The sequence below is a fragment of the Rosa chinensis genome, chromosome 6 (genome assembly GCF_002994745.2).
Source record: "Rosa chinensis cultivar Old Blush chromosome 6, RchiOBHm-V2, whole genome shotgun sequence".
Taxonomy (NCBI): Eukaryota; Viridiplantae; Streptophyta; class Magnoliopsida; order Rosales; family Rosaceae; genus Rosa; species Rosa chinensis.
The window spans coordinates 4,006,621-4,018,485 of NC_037093.1; the positions used below are offsets into that span (position 1 = coordinate 4,006,621).

The 11,865-nt window shown below is 40.1% G+C and overlaps 1 protein-coding gene across 3 annotated transcripts; it reads right to left on the reverse strand.

Annotated features, from left to right (window-relative positions):
• Nucleotides 1-2,523: 2,523 nt before the first annotated feature.
• Nucleotides 2,524-11,219, reverse strand: LOC112173614 (cysteine-rich receptor-like protein kinase 7). Of its 3 annotated transcripts, none has more exons than XM_024311297.2 (8): nucleotides 10,696-11,219; nucleotides 4,557-5,923; nucleotides 4,347-4,475; nucleotides 4,030-4,151; nucleotides 3,704-3,914; nucleotides 3,234-3,471; nucleotides 2,995-3,145; nucleotides 2,524-2,913 (listed from the first exon to the last, which is right to left on the reverse strand). In XM_024311297.2, exons 2-8 carry the CDS (start codon nucleotides 5,668-5,670, stop codon nucleotides 2,614-2,616), a joined length of 2,265 nt encoding a protein of 754 aa, XP_024167065.1. In that variant the 5' UTR covers nucleotides 5,671-5,923; nucleotides 10,696-11,219; the 3' UTR covers nucleotides 2,524-2,613. The 3 variants fall into 3 exon arrangements, with proteins under 3 accessions (XP_024167065.1, XP_024167064.1, XP_024167063.1); XM_024311296.2 differs by having other exon boundaries at nucleotides 4,030-4,202; XM_024311295.2 differs by having other exon boundaries at nucleotides 4,030-4,211.
• Nucleotides 11,220-11,865: the final 646 nt, after the last annotated feature.

The following is an 11,865-nucleotide window of genomic DNA, read 5'->3' on the forward strand; positions in this document are numbered from 1 at the left end:
GAGTTCTTTGAGTAAGAGAGGAGGGAGAGAGGTGGATTCGAGTTTCAAACAAGGCGGAAAGTCATTGAGGAAAGGTGGGGGAGATTCGAGAAAGGTTGTGGTGGATGATAGGGAGTAGAAGTGGCAAACGGGCTGCTAAGCACGAGCACGGCACGGGTCCGACACTCTTAAAAGAGGCCTGGCACGATCCGAGCACGTTAGAATAACGGGCCGGGTTGGGCCTAGGACTATTGGCCCATTGGCTTGGCCCGGCCCGAGCACGATATATTGTGGGACGGCCCGTTACAAACACAAAATTTCATTTTATTTTAAAAATATTTAAAAACCACAATGATGAGATTTGAATATTAGACCTCTTTATTTAAAATCTCATGACAATTCCACCAATGCTATTTCTTTATATTGTCAAAATAGTGAAATAAAACATTATATCCTTGTTTTGACATAAAGTATTTTTTCTAATCTCATAATAATAGAACTATAGAATGAAGGAAAGAATAATATGATACTAAATCTTCATTATATTAATAAAGATAAATCTCACAATAATATACTACAAGCAATATATTTTGAGTTATTTTTTTTCTTCTTTCTTTCTTTCTTGTAGTGGAATATAAAAAATATTAGAAAACTAATCTTAAAAAGCTAAGATTAAGAAAATATTCTAGAACTTAATTTATTTTAATTTTCTAAATAGTTAAATAAAATTAATTTTTATTTATTCAAATGAAGATTTTTAAATCGTGCTTTATAGTGGGTACGCACTAGCACGGCCCGGCACGATATGGGCTCGGGCCATGGGCCGGACCGGGCTTAATGTTTAAGTTTATGGATCGGCACGATAATAAATAGGCCGGCCCAAGCACGGCACGGAGCACGACTAGGCCCGCTTAAAATCGGCTGGGTCGGCCGGACCGCCCGTTTGCCACCTCTAATAGGAGTGGAGAAGAGGAAGAGGAGAAGGAGAACAAAAGACACACAAAAAAAAAAAAAAGAACACGTGTTGGACCGATAGTTAGACATGCCACTCTTGGTTAGGAAGGGCTGCCCAGCGAAGTATTGTCCTAATAAATGGGCACCCTAGATTTTGTGACTTGCAACATTCTCAATAATGGAGATTTTTCCGTACCTCTGCCGACCCATTCAACCTGCCGTATATGTTATTGTGAACTGTTGAAGAATAGGATATTATTGGTGCGGTAGTGCGTTACGTTTGTTCCTATCTAACAATATTGAACAAGCACCCATTTTTGGTTTCATATATAGTTTGCTACATGTAGTTTTTTTTAAAGATGGCAAAAACCAATATATTGATCAAAAGCCAGAATGGCCCTTACATACCCTTCCGCTGACATAAAACATACAAGAAGATGTGTTAGTACCTACAGTGGTACTTAGAACTAGGTCACTCATTTGACATTGAATACATCATAGACATAGCGGGATCCCTCTTTGGTACTACACCGGAGGGGCTAGAAAATAGAAGAAACCTGGCCCTCCCAACCTAACTCTGAAACCAATGAATCTAGTCGCCTAGAGACCTCAATTGGTGTACAACTAGAGACACTGAGAATTAAGTCGACAAGACCAAGATCAAATGCTACAAAAATAGATGCACAAAAGTGCCTAGACTATCCCTGACAATAGGGAATTATTGAAAAAACAAAACTAAAGAAAAACTAAATAAAAGGCAGGGCCCAAAAAACCCCAACCCAAAACTTCAGCCCATAATAGGCCCACAGCCAGTGCCAAAGCCCAGAAAAGCAAACCCAGAAGGTGGCCGTCCCCAACCCTTCCCGGCCTAGACCAGCCTTTCTCGCCTCCACCCCGTCTCCACCACTGATGTCGGACAGAAAAGGACATCGTTGCCGCCTGACCCACCAGCGAGAAATGCCATCGAACACCATCCCTATCCCACACCAGGCCGCACCCTGAACTCTGCGCCATAACCAAATCGGCAGTTCGATCACCGCCGACAACCAGTCAAGCAACATTTGAACCATTCCATCGAAATGGCCTGCCGAATTTCAACCATCACCAGACGCCACTACTCCCCGGCAGAGCCTCGAGTCCACCCCGATCCCAATTCGCAGCCACGGCTCAACTACTCCTTCCACCGAGAGAGAGAGAGAGAGAGAGAGAGAGAGAGAGAGAGAGAGAGAGAGAGAGAGAGAGAGAGAGAGAGAGAGAGAGAGAGAGAGAGAGAGAGAGAGAGAGAGAGAGAGAGAGAGAGAGAGAGAGAGAGAGAGAGAGAGAGAGTAGGATATCCCCGGATCTCCTCCTCCAAGCCTGAAACACAGCCTCAATTACCCGTCCGGCCGCACCCAACACGTGCCGGGGCATAGCCGGACAGGCGCTAGCACAATGACAGAGACTAGAGTGACAGAATAGTCGCTAGGGTTTCTCTCTTTTTTTTTTGTACTTTTATTTTCTAACCGTCTCTTAGTTTGCTGCATGTAGTTGATTTATAAAGATTTGTATTTATTAACATTTGGTTGTGAAATGGAAAGAAAGAAAGAGATGTTAAACAAGGAAATCGGTTATAGATGTAACATTGTAACAGAAGAAATTACTATACATATACCTTTACATGTTATGTTTCAGAAAGAATTGTCATCGGGGCACAATTTCGGACATTGTTGCATCATTGACTGAATAGATTTCTTTGTACATATGATCCTCATCTTCATCCTTCTTAACTGAGAAAGCAGGCTTTTTAGGACTAATGACGACTGCACTTTCGCTCTTGAGCATCGAAGAAACCTCCAGCATGGATGGTCTATCTACTGGATTTTCTTGGACACATAATAAGGCTACCGCCATGCATCTTAAGAGCTTGCAAGACGAAGTCGAATCATCAAGGGTTGGACCTATGAAATCCATGCCTCGGCCTTCTTTCCACAATTCATATGCCTGAAATAGTCCGAGTTAATGTTATGCAACTCTTGCATATAAAATGCAAAACTCAGAAAGCTTTGGTAATTATCAACTTACGTGTTCTAGAATGTTTAAATTTCCATCAAAGCCATACAAACATGAACTTCTCTTGCCACTTATGATTTGCAGAAGCAGAACACCGAAGCTGTAAACATCGTATTTCATTGAATAAATGCCTCTTCTTACATATTCAGGGGGAACATAGCCACTGCATTTCATATAAAAACCTGTGAGTCTGTGATCAATACTAACTATGAAGCATATCTACTGAAAATGTGAAGAGCAATTTCACTTACTATGTTCCTACAATGCGATCAGTATTTGCCTCATGTTCATTCTTTCTGAAAGCTCTGGCTAGACCAAAATCTGATATTTTTGGGTTCATCTCATCATCTAACAGAATGTTATTTGATTTCAGATCACGGTGAATTATTGTAGAGTTTGAGTATTCTTGGAGATATAGAAGCCCTTGAATTATCCCTTCAATGATGTGGACACGTTGCTCCCAATCCAAAAGATTACAACTACTTGGATCTGTATGAAGGTGGAATACCAACCACAATAAATTAGTCATGTACACAATGTTGAGCAGAGTGGTTCACACATATCAAATTGTTAAAATGAGCTTAAATTGGTCTTAGCAGGCTTCTTTCAAGCTTATATGAGTGTCACTTCGCCTTTGGACCTTGTATGGAAGCGCTGATTATGCCTTTTTAAGCTATAGAAATAATGGAATGTGATTCAAATCAAAGGAGAATGTAGATACCAAAGAGGTAGTGATCCAAGCTTTTGTTTGGCATGTACTCATATATCAGCATCTTTTCTTCCCTCTTGGAGCAATATCCCAGAACTCTAACCAGATTCACATGGTGTAGTGTTGCAGTAAGCGTAACCTCATTTTGAAACTCTTCAAGGCCTTGGTTTGAAGTTTTCGAAAGTCTTTTAACTGCTATTTGCTGACCCTTCCTTAATGTACCCTAGAAAAACCACACCAATTATTAGCACTCTCCTTCACCATCTTTAGACAGTAATATGAAGTAAAGATTCTGCATTGCATTTCAAAATTTAGATAATGATTGTCATTGATGCTACCTTGTATACAGGTCCAAAGCCACCCTCTCCAAGCTTATTCTGACTCGAAAAGTTATTTGTAGCCGCTTTGATTGTTGTATAACTGAATACTTGCAGATTAGGAGCATTGCTGTCAAAATTATCTGTACTAGGAACTATATTCAATAGCCTGTAAACTGATCTTTTAATGTTGTCTATAATCTCTAAGCAAAAAAAGAACAAAGAACAGATTAGAATTTTTTTTTTTGTGCCCAACGTTTAGCCACAGAACAAACATAAAAAATAACAGTGATTCAACATATAAATACATATATATATTCACGGTCTAAGAAGATTACCAATTGACTCGAGTACTCTCCTTTTTTGGTAACACATCATTGTTCCCAGTAGGACAATAATCATAGCAATTGTGACCAGAACAATCACCAGTAACCGTTTCTTCTTCTGTTGACCTCCTTCCTCTTGAGCTGTCAAGGTAAACATGGTGGTGACCTATTTTCTTATCAAAATTAATCATGCTCAATACCGGTAAGCTAATATCAACCTACCTGCTGCCCTAGAGAGCACCCAATTGTCATCATTGCCAACTTGAAACACATTGTAGCCAAGAAGCCCCATCTTCTTAGCATAAGAAACTTTCGCGCTGATAGCCTCTACATCATCAAAATCAATCCAGCTTGACCAAATTGTGCAGTAATTCACCACATAAGTGTCATTGTACATAGGAACTGCATCAGATCCATATTTCTGCTTAATGAACCATTTGATGAACTTATAGGACATGGACCCGTCTTTGGTAAAAACAGGACCTGATGCCGCTGCACCAACATTATAGTCGTTGGGATTCACAAGAGTCCAACCATAACCATGGTAAGGCAAGCCTAAAACCAGCTTGCTAGCCGGTAGTCCTCTGCTTATCAAGTCCTTAACACGACTATTCGTGTTAGTCCCATTTGATATTGGGTCATATAAAGCAGCATGAGGGTGTGTGAAGTTTTCCTCTTTAGGAAGATAGTAATCATATGCCACAAGATGAACCCAATTCAAGTTCTTCCTAATTGAGTCAATCGGATCAGTCACGGTGTCCATAACCTGCATATGATGATAAAGTGCCATTGTCAAGAGCAAACCTGACTTTCCTGACTTTCCTGCTTCAGAATCCACCGCAGCACGCCACTCATTTAGAATTGTTCCCAAAGATGCGGTGTGCATGCTTGTTCTTGGCACAACCCTAGAAAGGTCTAGCCCATCAAACTTATAAAGTCTAGCTGTCGTTATTGAAGATTCAATGAAAGATCTCCGGTGAGAAGACTGGTTCAGCAGAGAAAACAACACTGAATAGTCTTCTCTGCCACCCCGGATGGATAGCAAGGTTGAGACTTTTGGGTTTTTGCGCTTGACAACATTTGTGAAAGTGGAGAATTCTTGTTGGGTGGAGGAGTTGATTAACAGCTGGTAAGTGGAAGAGTTTATATAGGCAAAACCACATATAAGGTGAGTGAACAATGTGGAATCTATGTCAGAAACAGGGAAATCACCGGCGTGATGGTAACCGGCTTTGATCCATGACTGAGTGTTAGAACAATTGAAGTTCGCAGAGACGAGAAAGAGGAGGAGAACTTTGGCATCTATTGATAAATGGTATTGCATTTTCAACAACATATGTCAGTAGTGTGTTTTCAGAAACACAAGGAGAACCTTCAACCACAAAATCTGGTGTACAAATTTCCTAGGAAAGTGATACTCTTCTTTATCACAAACACCTAAAATTTAATGTAATAATGTGGATATGTAAAAGTACCAGATTTTTGTGACGTACGTGTATGAGAAAACAAGAGAGTTAGGTTGCCCCATGAAAATGATGAATAGAGACACCATCTGCACTTGTGTACAAATTAAGTCCATCCATTTGTTTCTGCAAAAGAGAAATGAAATTCTTAAATTCATAGATGATTGACATCAAAAGTTTAAAACTTCCAGTGGTAAATGAGATATAAAATCCAGACTAAAGGTTTCATATGTGAACTAATATGAATTGTGTCTCATTTTAGTAGCTCCTCCCAAATCAAAATGGACTTGGGGATTGCCTAGCAATGATCTTAATGGGTTTCTTTTTATGTCCTCGAAAAAGGTCCTCTTAACTCTTCAACTGACTTCTCATCCATGTCCCCAGAAAAAAAGAAAAAAAAAGAAAAAAGAACTTCTCATCCCTCACAACTTCAAGCTTCCTCTCATTCCTCAACTGAAACAGTACCCAATTCAGAATTATAAACAAAGAAAAACAACAACAAAATCTGATAAAATATGAGAGTATCATTCCTTAGTTTTACTGTTTTTTTCCAACAAAATCGATCTAATAGTAACCAAATAATAGAAAGATTTTAAACCATTGCAATTACTTCAAAAGAAAGATTTTTTTTAAAGAAAACCCTAGGAGATCTTTTCTCTCAACCCTAGTTGCCTACGACCTCTTAGCCTCCCTCACCATTCTCCACCTCCTTTCACCTACTATCTCTCTCTACCTATGGCATCCATTGACGAGGTAACGGCGAGTTTTGCTGCCTCGCTTGCCCTTGCCGAAGGGGGACGCGCCCCTAACCTGGGGAAGATCGGCGGAGGTCCAGTGCGGAAGTCCTCCCAATCTTTTCTCCTTGGAAAACCTTTGACTCGGAAACCCATCTACCCAAAGGCATTCATGTCTCACTTCAATCGAACCTGGATGGTGGATAAGGACTTTAGGGATCAAGAGCGACCTGGTGACCTGTTCTTGTTCTCTTTCGCTGCTGCACGTGATTGGAACAAGGTTCTTCGAGAGGGAGTATGGTGTTTTGACCAAGCCCCTGTCTGTTTTGAAGCGTATGATGGAGTCAAGCCTCTGCATGAAATTCAGTTTAAACATCTGCGGATCTAGACTAGGGTTTCTGGCATACCTCCTTTGTATGAAGAACCCGAGAATCTCACCTTGATTGGCAACCTTTTGGGCGGTTTTTTGGAGTATGATAAGAAGGAATTTAAGAAAGGGGTGATTAGGGTTTTATTCATCCATGACATATCTAAACCGATCTTGCTGGAAAGAAAAGTCTTCCTAGATACTGGGGTTGAACCCATGTTGCAGTTTCAGTTCGAGCATCTGCACACTCAATGTGGTCTGATCACACATGCTGGACTTGCTTGTAAGGAACCCACTGCAGTAAGCCCTACACCTTGGGTTTTACACTTTCCAGGAGCTTCGACCTCAGGAATTCCTTTGCTTTCTCTGCTAAGCATAAGGGAGACCTTCTCTCTACTTCCCCGACCGTCCCAAGGAAGAAGTGTCCTGTTTTTTGTCGTGTGGAGCGTCAGACCTTGGAGTCTCCTTCTCCCATTGAGCCGGCTCCAACAGTAGTCAATACTGGGGTGGCAGACATTGCTTTGGCGCACGGTTTGGAGAGTAACGAAAGTCTAGGTGAGGTTCCTGAACTGGCTGTTTCTGGTGACATTGTTATTACTCTAGGTACGCAGAAGCAACATACTGTTTTGCCGTCCAAAAAGCAGGAGCGTGGTGGTGCTTGCCATCCTAGTCCCAAGAAGTTTAAATCAATCTTGGGTGGCAAGATTCCAACACTCCATGCTGAGGCACTTGGCCTCATTGAGGAGGATAGCGACCTCACTTTGGTCACTCTAAAAAAGAAGTCTGGTAGGCGTCTTGGAAGCAGGAATAAGACTCAACGTGCAAACAAGAAGTTTGATGGTACTCCCCTGAAGATTACTTATCCTACTAGCACTGAAACTGGTCCTAGCCCTAGAGACAAGGGCAAAGGAAAGATTTAATCTTTCCAGATTCCTTTGCCTATCACTAGAAATTGAATTTCTACTACTTGCATCTTAGTTTCTCTAGTTGTACACCAATTGCGGTTTTTAGGCGACTAGGCTACTACTTCATGAGAGGTTAGTAGGGTGGTTTTATTTCTTGTGTTTAGGCTCAATAATTGAGCGAATGTGTTAATAGTGAAGGTCGCCTGTCCTTTGTCTGGTAGCTTATACCATTTATGAGTTTGGTGTAAGACAGTTTTGGATGTATGAGCCTTCTGGCCCTTGATATCTGAATGAAGTTATCTCTTTTTCTCAAAAAGAAAAAAAAGAAAAAAAAAGATTTTAACGAATTTTCTTTTTACCTTGGAGAGCAGCACTAAGAGATTAAACAGAATGGAGCAATAGTAATAATGGAAGCTAGCAGAAACAATATATCTATATGCTTCAAATCATATAAATCCGGATCAAATAGCAGCAAAACATGTCCAAATTTCACTAGAAGAAGATTGATCCTGCAGAAGGGCAATCAATTAGTACTAATGGAGGAAAATCTGCTATTGACCGACTCGTATAAGGGAAGTTCTCTATGTTTAAGGACAATCTCATTATTACTAGCACAAAAAAGATAGTTACGAACTTGTAGAAATATATATAGCCATACCCTGGATTTCAATTATGATTTGGAGACTTTTGTGCGGTCTATTGAGATACAAAGGACCAAATTAGCAACCGGAAATATATGGTCCACTACTAGAAAAACTAGTCACATAGATGGGGTCCACACAGATGTTCATGTAAACATTTGTGTGGAAAACACGTGAACATCTGTGTGGAAAACATTGCAATACACATAAATACCTACATGAAAATTATATTTACACACTCATCCGTGTGAAATATATTTTAAAAGTGGAGTCGCAAAAATTCGTATGGATTTCTGTATTAAGTTCACACGAATGTCTGTATGAAGATTTACTTCCTCTTAAGATAATTATGCATATGTGTCAGATATTCACACGTGCCACGTTGCTCTAGAGAAATTTTTGCCGATTGGTAATGACAGTGACTCATACATCACACATGCATGTTGGCATGGAAACTATTCTTGATCTCCAAGTCTTCATTGACTGGAACCAGAGGCTAGCAGGGGAGTGGGATTGGGGCTAGTTGAGTTTGAAGTTCCATGATTTCTTCCGGTGGGTTACTCGTCGCTGGACCCAGAAACTATCACTCTCTTTCTATTTTTTTTTTTCCAGAAGTCTTTCTGGTTTTAATCAAACATTCACATTTAGTACGTGAAGCTCCAGCCTCCTGGATTTACGTCCCACGTAACTCCCCTCATCGATCAAGTCTTGGTCAATGACAGGTCGAGCTAGGTACCAGTGGTTGCAGATTTTCCCCGATCGATTTGGAAATGGTGTTACTAAATGTACCCAGCAAATATCTTAACACACCCAGCCCTAGAATATTGTGTTAAACTTTCCAAATTTCCCCTTTTGAAAAATACACCCACAAACCCCTAGGAAAAATACACCCAGCAAGCAAACTTCTTCGAGGGAGGATGCTCCTAGATGAAAAACAAGAAGAAAATGCTGCTTCTTCTCCTAGCAGAACAAAAAGAAGCCATTCTTGTCAAGTGTCCCAACCTTTCTCAAAAGCGATAGGTATATTATGTATATATTGGACCAAAATAGTTGGATAAAAGAGGTTGGAAATGGGTTTTTTATATATAGAGGGAAAGGTCTACGTTTTTGTTATATGAGGTGTGTGTAATATGTATATGTAAATGGCTCAGAGAGAAACTGTGATACTAAGCCAAAAAGAGACACAAAAGCCGATGATAAAATGGTTTGGCTACATGAAAGAAGCAATTGTCAGGGTGATAAAAGATCTGCAGAGACACGTCAAATTGGTAGTAAAAAAATCAATTTGCAGTTGCAAAACTAGTTAAGAAATTAATAGAGAATGATGGTGGGTTCAATTAACAATAGCATACAAATCAACCACTACACAAAACCATGAATATAATTTTCCTTATGTAGCTGCATACCAGAGTAGGAAGAGAGAGAAAGAGAGAGAGAGAGAGAAGAATGAAAGACAGAGGGAGGAAGAAAATGCCGCTAGAGACGAGGGGAAAGATGAGCCACCGGCGACGGTTGACTGAGGAACTCCACGTGTAGTGCAATTTTTTTTTTCCTTTGCTTTTATCACATTTACAAGGATAAAGTTGGAAAAGTTTGACATAAAATATTATTGCTGGGTCTATTTAGAAATATGATGTGTACAAATAGACTCAGTTATTCTGGATTTTTTTCTTTCCTTATATATGAAGCGGGCGAGGAATCAAGAGACGCGTTTATGAAGATTGGCTGATGGATAGATAAAATAAAACATCAAATTCACAGTGCAACTCTCCTTTCTAATTTACTCCACTCGATCTGCCGGTCACCAAAACATTTATATATGTACGTTCAACTTCATTTATTTAGTTATTTATGCCATCGAAATTCGAAGACTTCAGGTCTTTTTTTTTTTTTTTGATGACAAGACTTCAAGTCTTTAGCGTGTTATCTTTCAACTACTTTATCGAACCCTAAGACCAAGAAATTAATTAACTTGTTAACACCTGGTTATTGAAGTAAAGCTTAGATTAATTAGCTAATTATTGTTTGGAACCCCTCAAAACCAAGATATTAGGAATGGAAACGCACGGAAAAGTCGGCGGATTAAGGTTAAAGTAAGTTTAAAGAAACAAATTAATTATTTCGTAATTGTCACTATTGTCTTTGATGATAAAATTAATTTTCAAAGTAAAGAGATTAAAACAAAGTATTTTCTTCTCATACATCAGTTATATCACTATATGTATATAAAGTAGTTCAAACTAGAAGTTACCTATTGCATTGGGATCAACAACACCTCATCGATCTACAACGTGGATTGCGTGGCCTTATCCCAACCATACCATCTAGATTTCCCTAGATTTCCTGTCAGTAAGACAGGGGGGCATAGAGGGAAAAACTAGAAAAGGTCGAAAAGTGGATTCCCCTGTATGGAAACGGGGTAAGGGTGAGGAGTGAATGATATTGGAGTTGAGAAACAGGGGGGGGGGGCAAGCCGGGTCGAAAGAGGTGTCGGTTAGGGAGTCATCAGACAAAGGAAGGGACTGGAGTGAGCAGCTTCAAGGTTGGGACAGTTTGATCAGACCCAGTACAAAACTGTTGGAATCTCTCTCTCACACCTACAATGACTCTCCAGAACTATATTGAAGTAAAGAAGAAAGATGTAGATGAGAAAACTTCGGAAAGATAAAGAGATGAACAGAGAGCAGATCATGTAGCTCTTTTAGTTTCTATTATGATCTGTAAAGATTACACTAGATGCTTAGGCTTATATCCCAAGACTTGAAGTGCTGCTGGAACAAACTAAACCACACGATGTCTCTCAGCCACAAAACACTTAACATAAGATCAAAGAATTGTAAGAGCAAGTCCATTGGTTTGCTGTTGACTGGTCATAGTCAAGAAAAAGTTGATGTGGTGACCGACTGTAGCAAAATCCATCTTCCACCGGTGGTGCCTTGACTAGGCAAAACACACCCTTCTTGACTACAACCAAGAAAATAGTCATACCCATGACTATTTCCATGACCCAGGCAACAAATCAGCCAGCTCGGCCCCGCAAGGAAACGTGGGCGACATCAGTAAAACTGGGGAGAAGGAGACGCGCCAAATTCGGAATTGAAGGAGAGCTGCTTGAAGCGTGGCGCCATGAATTGGCCCCACACGACTGAAGCAACGCGCTTGTCGCGTAGCGACATGAATTGGGCCGGAATAAAGAGCACGTGGAAGAGACCCGTTGGAGGGCTTTGAATTATGATCCCAATGGTCATGAAATCTCAGCCCTTGGTTTCAATTAATTTCCAGATCCAACGGCAAAAAATTATATTAGTACTATATATATGTAACGTTAATAAACGGTAACAAAATAATTTTAAAAAAATTCCAAACATTTCTCTATAAATACCTACCATTTATTTTACATCTCACACCCAAAAAATTATCT